At 42.9% G+C, this 17,612-nt stretch overlaps 1 protein-coding gene across 11 annotated transcripts in view; it reads right to left on the reverse strand.

The window, feature by feature from the left end:
• The window catches only part of MAP2K5 (mitogen-activated protein kinase kinase 5), a 277,056-nt gene that overhangs the window by 27,496 nt on the left and 231,948 nt on the right, over positions 1-17,612 (reverse strand). For 4 of the 11 annotated variants that reach the window (XM_045449315.1, XM_045449316.1, XM_045449314.1 and 1 more), the window contains 2 exons: positions 13,091-13,152; positions 10,131-10,176 (listed from right to left, as the gene is read on the reverse strand). The exons of 4 other annotated variants lie outside the window; for them this stretch is intronic. In XM_045449315.1, the coding sequence (XP_045305271.1) occupies positions 10,131-10,176; positions 13,091-13,152 (108 nt within the window). The remainder of the gene's footprint in view (positions 1-10,130; positions 10,177-13,090; positions 13,153-17,612) is intronic. 3 more of the 11 variants (XM_045449323.1, XM_045449322.1, XM_045449321.1) reach the window with 1 other exon arrangement.

A 17,612-nucleotide genomic window follows, 5' to 3' on the forward strand; every position in this document is an offset into this window, starting at 1 on the left:
CAGGGCCTCTGGCGGGTCTCCCATTCTGTCCAGTGCTTGGTTGTTTCTATCCTCCTGTTCCTTGCTAGACCGTAAGCTGGCTGAGGTCAGGATTCAGGGCTGACATACAGCTTTCCTGGCATTTCCAGGCTGCACTGCAGAGCGGACACTCGACGAATAAAAATGGTGAGAGAACACTTGTGATGCCCAAAGCGTGTCCCCTCCTATCTCACGAGAGTAGAGTATCTGTACCAGACGTGCGGCGGGTTATAATTCAGCCAGCCCTCTAAATCTACCCTTATGCCTTTCTTTGGTACTTAACCCACTTTCCAGATGACGCGGCATTGCTGCCTGCACAGGAGAGCTGGGCTATTTCCGAAGGCGGGAAGGACGGCGTGCCCAGCCCCGGCTCAGCTGACCTCCCTGACAAGCGGAGGAAATGCCTGCCTCGGGGAAAGAACTTTCCAGCCCGGGAGCTGGTGCCTCAGGCCCTGCACACACCAGCATTCCAGGGTTGCCGACGTGCCTTCCGAGAGTTAGAGCCGGAGTATTCCAGAGGCAAGGCTGTGGCTTAAAAAAAAAAATCATGTTTAATTTAAAAATTAGAAACTGGAGCAGGCTGTGAGCACAGGGGTTGATTGAAACAAAATTTAAATTCCTGTCAAGCCCATTTAAACACGGGGGCCCTTCATAGACAATTAGCTGCTCCCTGTGAATGCTGAATAAACTCAGGCCTGGTCACTGCGAGAAGACAGGCGCCTACTGTGAGGCACTGAAAAAAAAATTAACTAAAATCAGGCTGTATGAAATATTTCGCCTTTCAGTATATCACAGGGGTTTGAAAGTGTAAACAAGACAAAAATCGATTCCTTGGTGCCCTCAAATCAATCCCCCAAAATGGTTAGGGCATCTGTTTCTGCTAAATTTTGTTTACATCGGCAGATTTGCCTTAATTGCGGCTGTTTGTCTCCTAGTGTCCCTGGGGCCCTAATCTCCCGATTACTAATACTTAACACTCATTTCACATCTAAAGCTACTTCTAATCCTCAACAGGTTTTGGGGGCTCTTAAAATTATTGAAGCCACAGAGGCGGGAGACACAGCCTCTTTGTGAAAGGGACATTTTCTTATCTACTACCAGCTGGGCCCAATCATCACCAGGGATGGTGACAACAAAGGTGCTAAAAGGCTCTTCCACAATGACTGCTGCTCCACTGGGGATTCAGAGGATAAAAAAGAGCTTTGATGGAAAAATCTGAACAAGAGGCTAGAGCAGTCCAGCCAAATAAAGTTACTGTCATAATCAAATGCTGTCAATCACCATGAAAATCCAATTAAAAATGTTTCAGCACAGCCCTCTTAAGTGGAAAAATGTACCCTATTTATACAAATTTTTGTCAACGCCACACCAATCCCACAATTAGAAAGTCCTGCTATTAATTGAACGCCCCTCCCCCCCCCCCAAGTTTAAAAACAGACGCAGGCCATTCTGAAGCTTTCCGAGGGAGGTGAGACACACGTAAGCTGTTGGCATACAATTAAGAGTTAATCGGGTTACATCTGAAAATTCCATTTTTATTTGTGTCAAGGGAACCTTTGCACAAATAAACGAATGCTACCTAGCCTCCTACTTCAGAATCAGTGACCATTTATATTAAGAGAACAGAGAAACGGTAAACCAGGATACTGGAAAGAAACTAGTCCATGCTCCGGCAAATGTCTCTCGGTAGACCAAGACCTAATGTTTAATTCTAATCTTGAAAATTAAATAGAGGACAGAAGGCCCAAATGTCTCCACTGCCTTTAGGCAGTCTCTAAATGGCCAAGCGAACCTCAAATTATCTGCAGGCAGATTTGGTCCCCCAAATAACCGTGTATCTACAAAGGCCCCACTGAAACCACAAGACTCCGGATCCCCAAAGGTCTCTCTCAAAACTGCTACAAATTAAAAAGCAAACAACCCATTAAACAAATCCAGCTGGTTTCAACTGTAAATACGAGGATTCTAATATTTTTCCAGCCCTTGAAATTCCTGGTTAGACTCATTAATTATTGATAAGAATCGCATCTATTTATTGGAGTGTACTCACAGGAAAACAAGTTTGCTGCCTTCAACAGCAATTCCCAAATCACAGAGCTAGGCTTCAGATCCTTTTATATTCCCCCCTTCCCCCTCCAAATGGCTAAATGTCTCCGGTCTTTTTCAACTTGGTCCATTATTCCCGAGAGCTAGGGGCTGGGGTGGCATGCATCTGCTATGCTGATAGATAAAGACCTTGAAGTCCCCCTGCCATCAATCTAACCAAGCAAAGATGGTGCTGGCCAGGTGGCCTCCTCTAGGGTCTTGGCTCTCTGACGACCTCTTGATTTGGAATTAACTGTCGGGAGCGAATTCTCAAGCGGTCGGAATGCACGCCGACGATCACAGGTGCTGAGCAACAACTACTTAACACTGTGGTATTCCTCCCATACTTCAAGGTGGGCTGGCCGGACCCTGGTGCCTGTCCTGATTGGTCACACCCAGGCTGAACTGGTTGGTAAATGCTTCGAATAGCATCCCTGCAAACACTGTGACATCTTAAAAACTCCTTTATTTTGACACCACGTTATTTTACCCAGATGACCTCTGAGCAAGTCAAACAAAGACCTCTGATCAGACCATGCATCCTAGTGTGGTCACCCTGACTCATATTGTATGTTACAATGTCCAGAGATTGCTTGTTCTTGGGTCAGTCTCCGCAGCTTTATTGTGTGAGCTCTTGGAGATCAACGGACCGATCTTGTGTGTCTATCTATTCGATGTCTAGTACAGTGTTTTATTACACTGGACGAGAGAGGCTGGCACGTGCAAAGAGTAAGTGATGGTGATTTCTCTTCCTGCGAGTAGATTAAAGACCTCACCCGAATGGCAGTAGCATAGATCCGTGCTAGGCACTGAATTATGAGAGCATGACCCTCCTTCAAGGCACTTACAATCTAGTTGGAGAAAAAAGACAGAAAAAAGACATCAAACTAGTGAGTTTCACCTCTGGCTGCTCCTTGTAATCACCTGGAGAGCTTTAAAAAATAAAACAGTACCTGCTCCGTGGCCCAAATGCCAGAGATTCTTTGATCTGGGCTGGGATCCAGGCATTGTTTTTTTCCCTCTGATTTTTAACCCACTTGGATGATTCTGAAGAGTTGCCAGCTTTAGGAACCACTGTACTACATGGACCAACTTGTGAATGTAAGATGAATATGTAATTTGTGTAATTAAGTGCTGTTCCAAGCGAGAGACAATAAATTCTGGAGTGCTTCAGAGCAGGGAGTGCTCCACTCACTGGGACGGGGAGGAGGATGGAGACCTTCGGGGACAGGGGAGAGGAGGGCATTCCAAACCGAGGCCGCCACCCTAATCAAAGAAGCTGCCAACAGGCTGAGTGGTGTCACATGAGGACCTAGTGACAACATACTCCCAAGACCCGGCTTAGCTCGCTGTGAATGTGGCAGAGCGCTGAAGGGCAGCCCAGGAGATCGACTTTCCGGCATCCAGGATAACCAAACTCTTTTTGCGGTCAAGGCCCCACAGCCTCATTGTGCCATGGAACGTGATGCCGGGAAGATGACAGTTGGCCCAGTAGAACAAGAAAGAAGCCTTGCAGGCAGGAGTTCAAAAAACCGCAATCTTAAACAGGCAAATCATCACCATATTAAGAGATCTGACCTGACTGATGGAGGAAAAAAGTTATCCTTAACTGGGAAATTAAAATTGTTAGATCCCCCATGATCAAGGAGTGACAGATTTTATCTATCTGTATCTCTCTTGCTACATGCATGTATATAAATACACACACACACACACACACACACACACACATTTATCTGCTAAAGTCTCGTGAAAAGATTAAGCAGTCACGTCTGTGGAAAAACAAAGCTTGTTTTCTGGGGTTATAATCTCTCTGTTCTTGCTGAAGTGCTAACGTGTCATCAAAAATTCAAATTAAAGCTGTCTGATTTAGTGCGATCTCAAGCATCCAGACAGTGATTCTGCCGTTGTAATTATGTGCAATTAAAAAGCTAAAATCAACTTCTTACTAGTGGATTCCTATTTATAAGCAGACACAAACAGATGATTTTAATGGCCTTCAGAACTTGAAAAAAAAAAAAAAAGTCATTACATGGTGGTCAACTGGACCTTGTGTGGAGCCCCCCAGGCTTCTGTGATGCTATTTGCGCTTGAAGGAAATACTTAGCTGAAGTTACAATCCCAGCCAGGGTTTCTCCCTACAAATTCTGGGGGCCTTAGCTAATGAGCTGATTTGTACCTCCAGATGAATAACCGAAAATGATGTCTGCAAGAATGGGCGGCCAGACACACACAAGTCTGGCCCTAAGGGTCTGTTTTAAAATATGAACTTTAAGACACAGGTGATGTAGTAGATGTAGTAAGATACTAGATGTAGTAAATGTTACCCAAGTTTAGAATTGCTTGTGAAATCATCATTAGCATCTTGCAAAATTTAGATTGCAAGCAGAGTGGTCCATGATCACTATATGCAAGGAGGCTGATGAAATGTGCCTTTCCTCCTATCTGTACTTAGGAGACACGTAAACTCTAGATCAAAATAAACCGAAGCTCATCTTGGAGCTCAGTGGAATGTGGTGGTAATGTTGAACTTTATCTGAGCCCTGTGCTCCCAGAAAGAAATACAGATGAGAAGTCTCCCCCGCTCTTTTGTTAGCTACAAAGGACCACCCTGCTTTCACAGACCCTTTTCCATCCTTCCTCCTGACTTCCGTAAGACTGGCTGATGACTTCCTGTTTACCTGCGTCCGTAACCTTGGCCCCCTCCCTTTCCTCTGAGACGGTCCCCATTAGTAAACATTCTCCATATTGCAACAGCCTGAACAAAATCATCTTCTTGACTGTCCAGTGCATTCTGACTATTGCGGTGGCCAAAAGGTTTGGGGCTAACAATGGTGAACAAAGCCATCTGGTGTAAATCCAAAAGTTACACTGGAATTGAAGTGCTGGACAGATGAAAATCTGACATGGTGCTTTCTCCAGTTTCTGAAAGGGATTGTGCAGATGTCCAGTTTATCACACCCATTGATTAACTGAGAGACCAAGCAACCAAACTATCTGAAAATGTAATTACAATCAGGTTTGGATAAGCAGAGAAGCTACCAGTGACAATTTAATTTAGAGGAGTTAAACAAGTTAACATCTCTTTGCAAGTAATTAAATGTTTAAACAGATTTTTCTGGAGCAGTTTGGTGTTTATTAGCCCCCAAACAATACCACCTCTTATACATAAAGCCTTTTCTGAGAAATGAGATGCCTTCAAGTTTGCAGCTGCTGGGATTTAGATGAAGCAGGGGAAAAAAAAAAATCTAAAAGCACTATTTTGATTGTAACTGACATCCCTCCCTCAAGATCCCACACCTGCTTTTTATATTTCCAGTCCCACGATTTACTTGCTTTCTAAGCAAAATGTCAAATTTCAATTGCAAACTGTATTCTGTGTTTCTGAATCGAAAACCAAAAAAAAACCCAAACCTGAGGAAATGCTAAAGGAGGAAGCCCTGCTCTGGAATGTACCAGGAAATGCACAAAATAACAGACATTATTGGAACCTAAGGAGAAAACCCATGTTTTTAAACAATTACTAGAGCAGTATAGTAATAGCATAAAGACAATTTCTGCGCCAGCTTGTTTCTCTGAAATTCTCTCTGCCACTGAACAGCTAGAACAGATAATAACTATTAGTAAATCAAACTCCTCTGCAATATCCAGCTGTGCCTCACACATTTACATACAGATAGAATGGGTATATGTTTTTAATATGTATGTGATCCGTACTTTTACCACAGCCGAAGTGCATGCTACAAAGAAGGAGGAGAATGGGAATCGGATCAGCATGAGATAATAAAGTGGCCTAGATAAAGTATTAGCCAGCGATTGATCTCAAACCGGGATGCTGCTTCTTCTGACCTGATTACTTACTATGCATAGATTCCATTAAATAGAGCTTAGACATGGAAAGCTTCTGGAAATACTCTAAATGCATAGAAGGATCTACAGCACTCCGAACCCAAATTGTAACTGCAGAGGTGCCCACGGCCCCTACCCTCCCTCCCTGAGTCAAGGCCCACATTCAGGATAGGCTGTGGAGGTTAAAGGGCCACCTGACAGCTGGTGGGAAGCCCTGCTGAGTCCCACAGGGAGGGCTTTTCCTTTCTCTCCCCTATGCCAGGCCAGCACCCTCCGAGTGGATGCCTCCCTCCTGAGCTGCTTCTCTGGTCCTGGCGGCACAGCGCTAACTAACAGAATGAAAGGCAGCGAGGGAGCTTAACAATCATTCAGGGTCACGGTCCCGTTTGAAAAACTGATGACAGCCATGAATTCTGCTTTTCAGGAAAGAATGCAAATCCCCACATGCATACATGATATTGGATGTAATTTCAGGGGCTCTAACAAACTTCCTGAAGTCACAGACCCTAGGTCAAGGACTGGTGATCTTGTCCATCCCCTCTGTTTTGCAGATGAAGACACGAAAGCAGGGAGGGAATGGGGAGCTGCTGACAAGGGAAGGGAAGGGAAGTGTGGAGGCTTTCCTGCTAAATCACAGCCTGACCTTACCTACCAAAGAACCCCAAAGGAAGACTAACTCAGCAGAAGGAATTCTCGTGGCTTACCTGAGCAAGGCTCTATTCAATAATGCCTCTCACGAGATCCCTTTTAGTCACAAATACTTAAACCCACAATTTGAAGAGCAAACCAGACCTGAACCTCTCCATCTCAACATGCTCCCACCTCAAGCTGTCTCTCTGTTTCTGAACCTAGAGGTCTGGTTTTTATTTTGTGTTCTTCAACTTGATCATTGACATTTGGGGAAAACGTCTCCATCACCCTTGCGTTATGGTCTTCTCCCTTCTTGCTGCGTTCTTGCCAACCCGTCCCAGTGGGCAACAGCTGTCCCTCACTCCACATAAGCTGCAACATCCCTGCCTGGTTGTCTGAAGCCTGGCGAACATTCCGTCTGCCATCTCCATAGTTTCTACAGCTTGGAAACTTATCTTCTAAGTTTGCAGGTCCTACGTCACAGAACTGGCATAGCGCTGACATAGGTCTTTCTTGCAACTTATACCCGGGTGATTTAAAAGTGGGTTCTTTAATAAGGGCATCATTTTCTCAGGAGCAGAAAGAGTGTGTTGGGGGTGGGGGTCAGCATGTTGGACTTTCTTGGCTGCCTCCATGGCTGGTTTTCCTTTTTTGGGTATAACCCTGACTCCTGATTTATGCAATAGGTCTTAAAAGACTAAAGGATGAAGGATTTCCCTATTCTTGAATAGAAGTCCACTCACAAAGAAAGGTATGGGTTGGTGGGTGGGTGGGTGTGTGGCTTCTATGTGAAGTCAAAGTTTTCAGACTTGGACTAGAGTATCTTCTACAAGAGGGGGAATTTCTTAACAGATCACCCAGTGGGTGAACATGTTGCCTATGTGAATTCCACCTTTGAGGCTTTGGGACTCCCCAAGGCCAATGTCAAAATGATTTATTCCAAAAGGCACCAGAGGTTTCACAATGCTCTGAAAAAGTCTGGCCGTCTACACACTCATGCTTTGCGGAGCCTGTTTCCTTTGCCTGGAATGTCCCCTTAAAAACGCTCTACTAAAGTTCAGTTCATCCTCCAAAGGCCCTTTTCTTTAAAAAAAAAAAAAATTTTTTTTTAACCTTTATTATTATTGAGAGACAGAGAGACACAGAGCGTGAGCAGTGGAGGGGTAGAGAGAAGGGGAGAACAGAATCTGAAGTAGGTTCCAGGCTCTGAGCTGTCAGCACAGAGCCCGACGCGGGGCTCGAACTCACAAACTGCGAGATCATGACCTGAGCCGAAGTCAGTCGCCCAACCAAACGAGCCACCCAGGTGCCCCTAACGGCCCTTTTCAAAGGCTGCCTTCTCCATGTAGCTTTTCCCCACTTCCCCAAATGGATCCTCACAGGACTCTGCTGTTCTTTTACGGCAGTTACTTTATTCTAGTGATTCCTCAAGCCAGGTAACAAGCCACTTTCTCTCCCATTCCCTATTTGGCTCAATATTCCGGTCAGAGGCAAGCAGGGCCCAGCCCTCTTGACCACAGGAGCCACACACACATTGCAAGTTTCCTGCCTCCTCACTGAACCCTTTCTAAGCCAGGGGGCCTCACCAGTGCGGCACCTAAGGGAATACGTCCACTTAATTCAAACTGAGGACAGACCTAAAAATGTTACATTAAGTATAGGATGATGCTTCCTCTGACTACATTTTTCATTGTATTTTATGGATTTTATTTATTTAATGTATATTTTAAACTAATCTAAGTCTATTTTTTTTAATGTTTATTTATTTTTGAGAGAGAGAGAACGAGCATGAGCAGGGTAGGGGCAGAGAGAGAGGGAGACAGAGCATGAGCAGGGGAGGGGCAGAGAGAGGGAGACACAGAATCTGAAGCAGGCTCCAGGCTCCGAGCTGTCAGCACAGAGCCCGTTGTGGGACTTGAACCCACAGAACGTAAGATCATGAACCGAGCTGACGTCAGATGTTTAACCGATGGAGCTACCCAGGCACCCCGTATTTCATGGATTTATTGTCATTTATTAATTAAAACCATGGGACAGCACACACCAGCATGCACAGTTGTAGAGAGAGCTACCGGAATATGTATTCCTTGTCTCTCTCTACACACACACACACACGCACACACACCTTTACATACACTTGCTTCTAAGGCACTGAAAGTACTCAGCCTTTAGCCTTGTCTTTATGACTTGTCGCCCTGGAGTTGTATTCCTTACCAAGACATACATCCATATGCATTTATGGGCGTTCGTACGATCTGCAGTGTTTTATTTATAAGTGGCCAGCTCATTGCAGCACTGAAACATGCATTTACAAACAGATATCTGTTTTATGAAACCCTATTCCTTTGTTTTAATAGCTGAGCTATCCAGCCATAGCATAATAATGTACAAGGTAAATGGGTCTCCATCTCCAGAACCTGTTCCAAGTTTTCTCAAATGTGACTAACTGCAAGAATTTCCCGACCATCAAAGAGACGCCACCACCAAAAGACCAGTTTATTCTAGACATGAAACCTGCACAGTTATAAATTGCAGAGGTTTTAGGGGTGAACTTTAACTTGAAACTACCCTGAGATAGAAGATTTGCTTCAGGGGTAACACGAAGGAGAAAACTACCTTCCTCGAAAGCACTCATGATGCAAAAGGGAAACATGCTCTTATTGTATATTCCAGGATGAAATCTGTATTATATAGAAGAAGTCTGGGCACTTGGGGTGTTTATTAGGATGGCATACAATGGATGAAAACCTCTGAACTGGTATCTGTAAAATGCTTATTGTTAAAGTGGTGACAGAACATTGGCCGGAATTTGCTGAGTGCAATAATGTAAAGATAGGGAATGGTTTAAGCAAAACGTAAGAAAGAGCAGACTATAATTATTACTTACTAATGCTCGATGCTAGCGTTATTCTAACAGCTTGTGCACTGTCAAATCAACAATCTGCACTAAATAAATGACCATTTGGGAATTGCTAGGGAGCGTCTCTGTTCCTCTCCCTGCTCGACTAAAAACTGTCATTTGCAATCAAAGAAAGCGGCCTTGGAGCTGAGAACACAGCACCCGCAGCCTTAGAGTTGTCTCTTTCTGAGTAAAGACCAAAGATTCACATTAACTTGATCTTTTGCAGCCAATCTAATTTCATCCTACATGAATCCAAGAGGACTCCATGCCACGATGAGAATTTCCTGTAGGACTGCGCTAAAAACTTAATATGCTGACTCTCTTTTCTGTTACCAATCCTCTAGATTCTGAGAGGCTGTAACAGCAAATGAGGACAAGGAAGTAACCCAGATTAACTTGTGATCCTTGAGTGTGAGGCGAAGGAAGACAGTTCAGCCTTATGTGTCGAAAAAGTGGTAGGTTTTTAAAAAGTAGAAAATGACTATATGAGGCTATGAGCTTCACAAACACCTACCCAAATGGAGTAAGTAATGTGGCCTCTCCAGAGCCTGTGGATGTTTTAAATTCCATTCTGGTTCTTTTAACAGAATATTAAGCACAGCCATATAAGTAGAGAATTCTAATGTAACTAAAAATATGTACTTACCATCAAGTCCTCAGGTGCTGGTCTTTCTTTTGGTTGTTTTCGCATGCTGCAAAAGGGGGGGAAAAACCTCATTGTTATCTGTATCGCTTACAAATTTGTGCTGTATTTCCCACTGTTGACTCTATCTCCTGGAATCTGAATGTTTTCAAATTTACGAGTTCAATTCCTGGCCAAAGTATTAGCATAGATTCCTATCTTTTATTTTGGCCTTTAATTATCAGATTTTGGGAGACTCTCATGAATCAGAAACACCAAGATTTTTGAGAGAGAGTTATTCTTGCAATACAGATGAAGAATGAATTTAAAAATGTGAAAAAAAACCCTGGCAATATTTCTTCCTGGCTCAGTTTTCGATGTATTTCCAACTTAAATCTAGGGAACAATGTAATTCTTTTTTGGTAACTGGGATAAAGTAATAAGAAAAGAAACATGACTATCAGGTCAAATGAAAAAACATCTTATTCCTTTCATTATTTCTCTGAATGACAAATAATATATAAAGACGTCAGGAATCTAGATAATGCTATAAAATTACAAATGGGCTGTTACATTATCTCCACTTTCTTTTATTCTGGCTACATAATGCAAGTTGATATTCATTAAATAGCTGTGGGGGAAGTTAAGTTTGTTTAAGCTGCTTAAAGAATCCCATTCCTCATACAAAATATTTCTTGTCTCACATGTAGTACGTATAATCAGTAGCTGTATCATGTACGCAGCTACATGATGAAGCACTCATACGGGGCACTGACGTGACTATGGGTAACTACCTATTTGGTGGCCGTATCTGTACTAAATTTAGAGTGTCTGTGGCAGGAAGTCATGAAAAGATGACTGCTTCTTCTATTACTTCAAAATCACACAGATGCTTCTCTTTACATAAGGCGACCTCTAACAAGCTAGAAGAAAACCCATCATATAATCCCTGCATTTGCTGACTATTTTTTTTTTTTAAGTAGAAAGACTTAATGATCATTTGGTAAATAAGAACCGTAGTTATGAACCATTAATGACATCGAGGACATTTGCCTTCCCTATAAATAACCATATGCACCTCTCAAATACTGCATCCATTAGCAAGTAATTCAAGCTGTCTCGCCGGTGGAGTTGGTAACAGTCCTAATCTGACATTCCAAAGTAGCTGTATCTCTTGGGAAAACAAGGCTATTATCCACTATCATTTCTGTTTCAGCTTGACATCTGTGGAAATTTCAACACAGGTTATCCCTCCCCCTGTCTCCATAAAACTTCTACACAGCAGCTGATTAATTTTTTGGGCAGAAGGAAGGTAAAGTCTTATCTGCTTTTCCCCATCTGCCCAGAACCAGCTACACCCCCAAGTGGGTCTCAGGCCACACAGCGAGATGCACAGCCGTCTGATCACAAACCCCACATCTCCGGGGCAGGTGATGCCCAAACCAGCACCCCGGGCAGTTTAGGAATGGCACAGTTTATGTTTCAATTTCTGCATTTCAAAATGGGGCCTTCCCATGATGTGCTTCTGAGTGTTTCTAGGAATTCCATGTAAAGGAAATTAAGAGAGATTAATCCATATTTCTGGATAATGGCTCTATATTATCAATGAGCCCAGGAGTCCAGTGTTCAGCCAATATATGTGCTTTTTCCAACATGGCATGCTTTGGAAATAAAATGACTGCAGGGTAAAAACAGTTTTTAAAAGCTACAGAATATTATATTAGTATTTTAAATAAAGAGAAACAGTGTTAATAAAATTTTTAAAGTCGGGGGGGGAATCTCTTCCTCACATATTTGTCTATGGAATATAAACTGTATGAGACATTTTTATTAAGAGGTAACATATTACACTTAGTCAAAAAGGTGATAAAGCTTGACATTTATATTAAGGAATATTTCTTGGTTTCACTTTAGTGTAATCATCAGATGGATCATGGGGGTGGGGAGGGGAAGGGGACAGTGTACAACCATTTCGGTTTAGCAAGGACTCCTGACTGCACCATTTCGTGGCACTGCAGGAATGAAAGGTTCATTTTCCACCACTGAACAGGACTCTGAAGGGGTGATGGAATGGAATTCAGTGAATGAGAGGAAGAAATGTAGAGGCAGTTATGAGAAAGTTCCAGAATGTCCAGAACAGTTTCTAGTTCGTTCTGTCTCCTGCTTTGGGGTGGTCACTGCTATGCTCCCAGTTTCCTTCTCTCTCTCTGTCTCTCTCCATGCAGAGGTGAGGGAGAAGACAGAAGGAGGGCAGTGGAGTGACGGGGCCTGGGCCACTGACTGGGGAAGAGGCAGGTGGAGGGGACCTCGTTCTACTGAGGGGAAAAAGGCAGAGGGTGCAAAAGGAACCCTTCCTCAAGTGTCAAATGTCGAGGGGCTGCCCAGAGGCTCTGAGGGCCCCTTTGACCAAAATCCTGCGGTTCCTCCCAGTTCTCCAACTGTTCAAGTGGGCCTAATGGAACCACGTTTTCATAGTCTTTCAAACATCAAAATTCACTGAAATGGGACACCAGTACTGTCTAAAATATATCCAAGGATAAAAGTTATTTACTGACAATCCGATGAATTAATAAACTATGCTGCTTCCACTAAGTGACAGACAGTTTTATGGGTAACTTGAGGTTACATTAATAAAAATAAGCTTCATATGTCTGTTCAATAGGGGCTATAAAATTGTGTGTTTCTTAAAAAAAAAAAAAAAAAATTGGGTAGCAACAGTATCTGTGCTCCAAGAAGTAGCCTGATTCTCAGCAGTTTATTAAGACAGGAAAAAGCCTCTAAAGTACATTTACGACCCTTTGTGTAAATAACGTTTACATAATTTAAACAATTTCTTCAGCTTTGCTGCCCCATCTGCCCAAGGCCCCGAAGTCCCTCCCGTCTCCAAAAGGAAGCAGGGAGAGCCATAAGGTCTCACGGAGCCGCAGAGTTAATGGCATGTATCATTTACATTGAGGGCATGGCATGTTTGCAAACGGGCTCACCACTGAGTGATGAAATGTACAAATGGCTCGGAGAACTCTCCAACCGGAAGGACGGGCGAATCCTGGGATGGAGGAGAAACAAGTCACCGAAAGTCACAACAATTCCTCTTCTTCCTTTATATCCACCCCCACCTCCCCCCAAGGAACAGCAGAATATATAACAGGGATTCACCAACATGTGGAAAGGAAAATAAGGCCTCGTCCAATTAAAAAGACTGTCGACACCCTCTCCCACATGTTTATGTAAAAACGCCAAATTTAAAGCCACACACATTTTACAATAGTGAGAAACATGAGAGCAAAGAGGGAGGGGAGGTGAAAAAAGGACAATGATAGCCACAGGGTAGGAAAGAAGGTACGAAAGTGTAAATGAGAAATTAATGATTATTTAAGTAACACACAAATGGTCTTGTAATTAACAAAGAGCTGTGAAATTATTCTTGTGCTGACCTCTGTTTCTTTTACTGGATTTGCTATTTATTTACACTTTCCCTTTTATTTACATTTATTTGTATATTCAACCGATCTTAACTGCCTGCCGAATCATGTGGGTCGGTTTGCTTTTGTTTTTGTTTCTGTTTTTTACTTGAATAGAAAGGCTTTTATGGGAGAAGCTGTTTCTTGAAAAGGAATTTTAGCCTATTTGCCAGTCCAGGCAAACTCGTCATAGGAGAAAACCAGTGAATTAAGGACACAATGAAAACCTCCCACCTTGACCACCAAACAGAACTGGGGTGGAGGTGGGAGTCACTCAAATGAGCAGGAAACAACACAGCAACAAATGACAACCACCGGGTAACACAGGGAGCAGACCCCATTACCATTTGCAAAGGAAGGCTTTAAGAATTTAGGAGTTTTTCCAAGAATGACAGAGAGCGCCACTGTGTTTATAGTGTAACGGCTCAGGATGTAATGAAATTACACTGCAGAGTACTTTAACAGTCATCTCATTAGACCTACAGTTGGAACAAGAGAGCCACATAAAGTAGGCAGCTGCAAATGACTCCATTCCCATCTATTCTCATTTGCTATTAAAAATACCTTTCGGCGGCTTTTTTCCTCTCTGACATCCCTACACAAAGTGCCCTGCAAAGTATGATACATGCACCTATTTAAATTAACAAAGGAATGACTTATTTTAATCTCACTGTGCTTTGGAGTGCTTTGGCCATTTGGATGAGCAATATATCATTACATACAACCTTCCAGCGCTGCAGGCAAGAAACTCAGAGCATGCAGCATTTGGTGGGAGCCAAACAATTTCTCTAGCACACAACTGTGTCAAATGCATGCATGTATTCATTATTGAGAACGAGAGGAAATAGCTTTGATGTAGTGGAAAAAAGAAGATGATAAAAGCACCTCTGCAATATGCGTGTCATTATCAATGGTGGCAGATAGATACAATTGCACAGCCTCCTATGTGATTAGTAAATATACATATAATTGCTGTGGCCAATTATCAGAAAAATGAGATCGGTAATTACAAGACAGAAAATTAACTAGAACTCTTATTAAGGCTTTGTTTCCAATTCAAACAATTGGAAACTGCTGGAAAATACAATTAAATCAAAAGGAACTGAGGGGGTCAGAGCAGCCAAAAAAACAAAACAAAACAAAACAAAACAAAAAACAAAAACAAAAAAAACCAAAAACCAAAAAACAACAAATCCCAAAAACCCAAAGAGGTTAAAAGAAAAGGAATGTGAACAAAATGATTCTTAGATTTTGCATATCTGTTCTCTTTGAATTTACTCTGTTCATCCAGAGCAGGGGAAGGTTAGTGATCATAAACTTAAAATTCTCATCAGTAGAGAAAGGTTTCCAAGAAGAAAGGAAAACAAAGGAAAACGGGAGTGAAATAAAATCTTGCCAAGTTCAAAGGATTACATGCAGGCATTACACAGAGACGACATGAAAAACGGGGGGCTGATGAAACAGTCCGCTCAAAAGAAACAAGGCACGCAATAACATGACAAGTCTTCGATAAAGGTACTATAAAATGGTCACAGAAGTCCCATCGGTTTGAAGAGCAAAAATAAAACATGATATCAATTTCAGCCTGGCCTGTTTTAGGAAAGCCATATATATCACCATGCCTGCAAGACCCTACGAGGCCCAGTTCAAGAAATGACATTTCACTGTCTCAAAAACTATTAGTAAAAAAATGGTTCAAAGTCTGAGGTACAAAAACTATGGGCTCTGATCAGGTAGTTAGTCCCCTCAGTCATCATTTCGGAGATTCTTTTGAAGGCTGTGGTACTGGAAGTGTCTGAGTAGTAGCTGATTTAAAATGCAATGTTTAGGAAGAGAAAAGCCCACTGCCTTAATGTGGCTGAATATTTACCAAGATGGTTAAAATTCTGGGCCGGTTTTCTAGGAAGATCCTGGTATAAAATGATGTCATTGTGGACCTCATTTCAAAGTATGATACCAAGAGTAAATTAATGAATTATAGACTAGGCAACTTGATGAAGATGTCATTTTAACATGGATGAGAAACAAGACGAGGAAATGTGACATCTTTGCATGGGTAGTTAATTTTATTTAAGACCTGATATTGTAGCCTGTTAAGTTCCTCATAACATAAAACTAAGGAACACTGGGTGGTACCCATGAATAATTTATTTCACTTGTGAAAATGCCAGCCCAAGTCGACTTTACAGAACCAGAGAGAGTGGATTCTCCTCTCAGGGGTGCCTGGAAAGAATCAGTCATCAGAGATGCAGGGGGGCGGTTGGTGGTGGGGGGGGGGGGAGGAATTCTAATCTCACATGCATAATGCCAGGTATTTCTTTTCCTTTTAAAAATCCATGTCTCGGGGCGCCTGGGTGGCGCAGTCGGTTAAGCGTCCGACTTCAGCCAGGTCACGATCTCGCGGTCCGTGAGTTCGAGCCCCGCGTCGGGCTCTGGGCTGATGGCTCAGAGCCTGGAGCCTGTTTCCGATTCTGTGTCTCCCTCTCTCTCTGCCCCTCCCCTGTTCATGCTCTGTCTCTCTCTGTCCCAAAAATAAATAAACGTTGGAAAAAAAAAAAATCCATGTCTCTTGCATACCTCAAAGGAGAATTTTCTGAGATACAGAAGACTGAATGGCAGGCGGGGAGCGGGGCAGTCAGAATGCCACGACCAACATGGGGGTGGAGGGGGAGCAAAGGAGTCCTCTGAGAGCCCCACCACTCCACAAAAGCACACAGGCTGTTAACACTCCGAAGGAAAGCAAATGATAGTGTTTACCACACTGGAGGATTTTCAAGTATACTTTTCTCATATTTAAGCAAGTAAAATCAGAAGTTTCTTTAGATCAGCATGTAAAACACCTCTAAAGAACCTGCCTATTTCATTATCTAATTCAAATGTGCGCGAAGGAGGGAGGGAGACTCAGCTCAGAGTGGAGCTGTCCCAGTTTCCCTGCAGCTCCCAGGGAGGGAGAGCATCCAGTCACCGCCAGGTTAGAGGGAGACTGAGAACCGTGCCAGGGGGTTCAGGATCTAGTGAAGTACTTGCTGCTACTTATCAAAAATGTCCTCTGCCAAATATGGGTTTAGGGAAGATGAACAAATACATTTCGAAAATATAAGTGCGAATTGGAGAAGCAGTTACACTAATAACTCTCAGGACTGGCTGAAACTGACTCTAAATTGTTAATAAAAGTCACTCTTTTTTAAGACCCTGGGTGCCATACTTCACCTTAAGGGCTTTTTTGGGGGGTTAGCTCTTCTGTTGAACTTCTAAGTGCAGAGGTATGGAATGAAGCAGTGGACACAACCTTAACCAGAAGCCTTAACCTGAGATTCTAGTCCCAAATCAACTTTAGAGTCCTGCTAAAGGGACACAGGCTGGATCTTGTTATCGAGCCGGCAACTGTTATATAAAAACAGCTGCCATAAACCATTTCAGTAAGCAATTCTGGTCATCAAGGAGGACAGTCTCCAAGTCTCAGAGGTTTCTGTAACTACCTGGTCAGCCCCCTTTGCTAAACAACTGGAACACAAGCACGTGGCCGGCTAGAGAACAGCGAAGGACAACGGGAAAAAAGTTTGAGTGATGCCTTTGCCTTGTGAATAATGAACAGTTCAGGAAGGTCAACCCATTACAACTGAAACTGTTTAATTATTAATTATGCACAATCTATGAGCAAAAGGACAAGTTCAGAATGTTTAATGTATGCTAACTTCAACTGGACTCTCTCTGGGTATTTTGTTATTAGCACTTGTCAGCAAGGTACTCAGGCATAAAAAAAGGCAAGCAGCAGAAAATCTGAGTTGGTGTGTGTGTGTGTGTGTGTGTGTGTGTGTGTGTGTACCTGCACAGTCAAAGAGTGGGGGAGGAGGGAGGCAGAAGGAGGTCTCATTCCAGTCACTGCTGCTGCTAGTTCACTTGCAGACTAAGTATGTCAATAAGCACACTTTATGACTTGAGAGCGGGCGGATAGGTTGGGTACTTGACACAAAGAAAACACAGATGAGGCTTTTGGAATCACTTACTTAAAAGAGAGATCATCATTTTAAATGTAGAGTTTTTA

The sequence above is a fragment of the Leopardus geoffroyi genome, chromosome B3 (assembly GCF_018350155.1).
Source record: "Leopardus geoffroyi isolate Oge1 chromosome B3, O.geoffroyi_Oge1_pat1.0, whole genome shotgun sequence".
Lineage (NCBI taxonomy): Eukaryota > Metazoa > Chordata > Mammalia > Carnivora > Felidae > Leopardus > Leopardus geoffroyi.